Here is a 311-nt window from a genome sequence, read left to right as displayed (position 1 = left end):
ATGGGGAGTGTTATGTGACTATATATGTAATTGTCCTTTTTATGAATAGTACTACAGTGAATAATTTATTTTCAGAATGAAATTGAAAAGTTTGCTGAAAGTGCAGACTCCACATATGCTTGTGTAATGATGGAAGGGCAAGTCGTCAGTGGAACACGAAACTTCTGGACTCTCTCCCACACAGAGCTGGTTCTGTTGCCTCTCTTGGTGACTTCAAACACATTCACTGTAGCTCGAGATCTTCCCATCTATCTCCCAAACAGAGTCCTAATGTAAGTCTTTTTCCTGTTGTTAACCCAATGCTGCTAGGG

The 311-nt window shown here is 40.5% G+C and overlaps 1 protein-coding gene across 1 annotated transcript in view; it reads left to right on the top strand.

Annotated features, from left to right (window-relative positions):
- Positions 1-311, top strand: part of LOC119590510 (protein fuzzy homolog) — a 4603-nt gene that overhangs the window by 3837 nt on the left and 455 nt on the right. The window contains exon 4 of the mRNA XM_037939159.1: positions 76-272. Within this exon, the coding sequence (XP_037795087.1) occupies positions 76-272 (197 nt within the window). The remainder of the gene's footprint in view (positions 1-75; positions 273-311) is intronic.

This window comes from Penaeus monodon, chromosome 27 (assembly GCF_015228065.2).
Source record: "Penaeus monodon isolate SGIC_2016 chromosome 27, NSTDA_Pmon_1, whole genome shotgun sequence".
Lineage (NCBI taxonomy): Eukaryota > Metazoa > Arthropoda > Malacostraca > Decapoda > Penaeidae > Penaeus > Penaeus monodon.
This window is presented reverse-complemented; position numbering and strand designations above follow the sequence as displayed.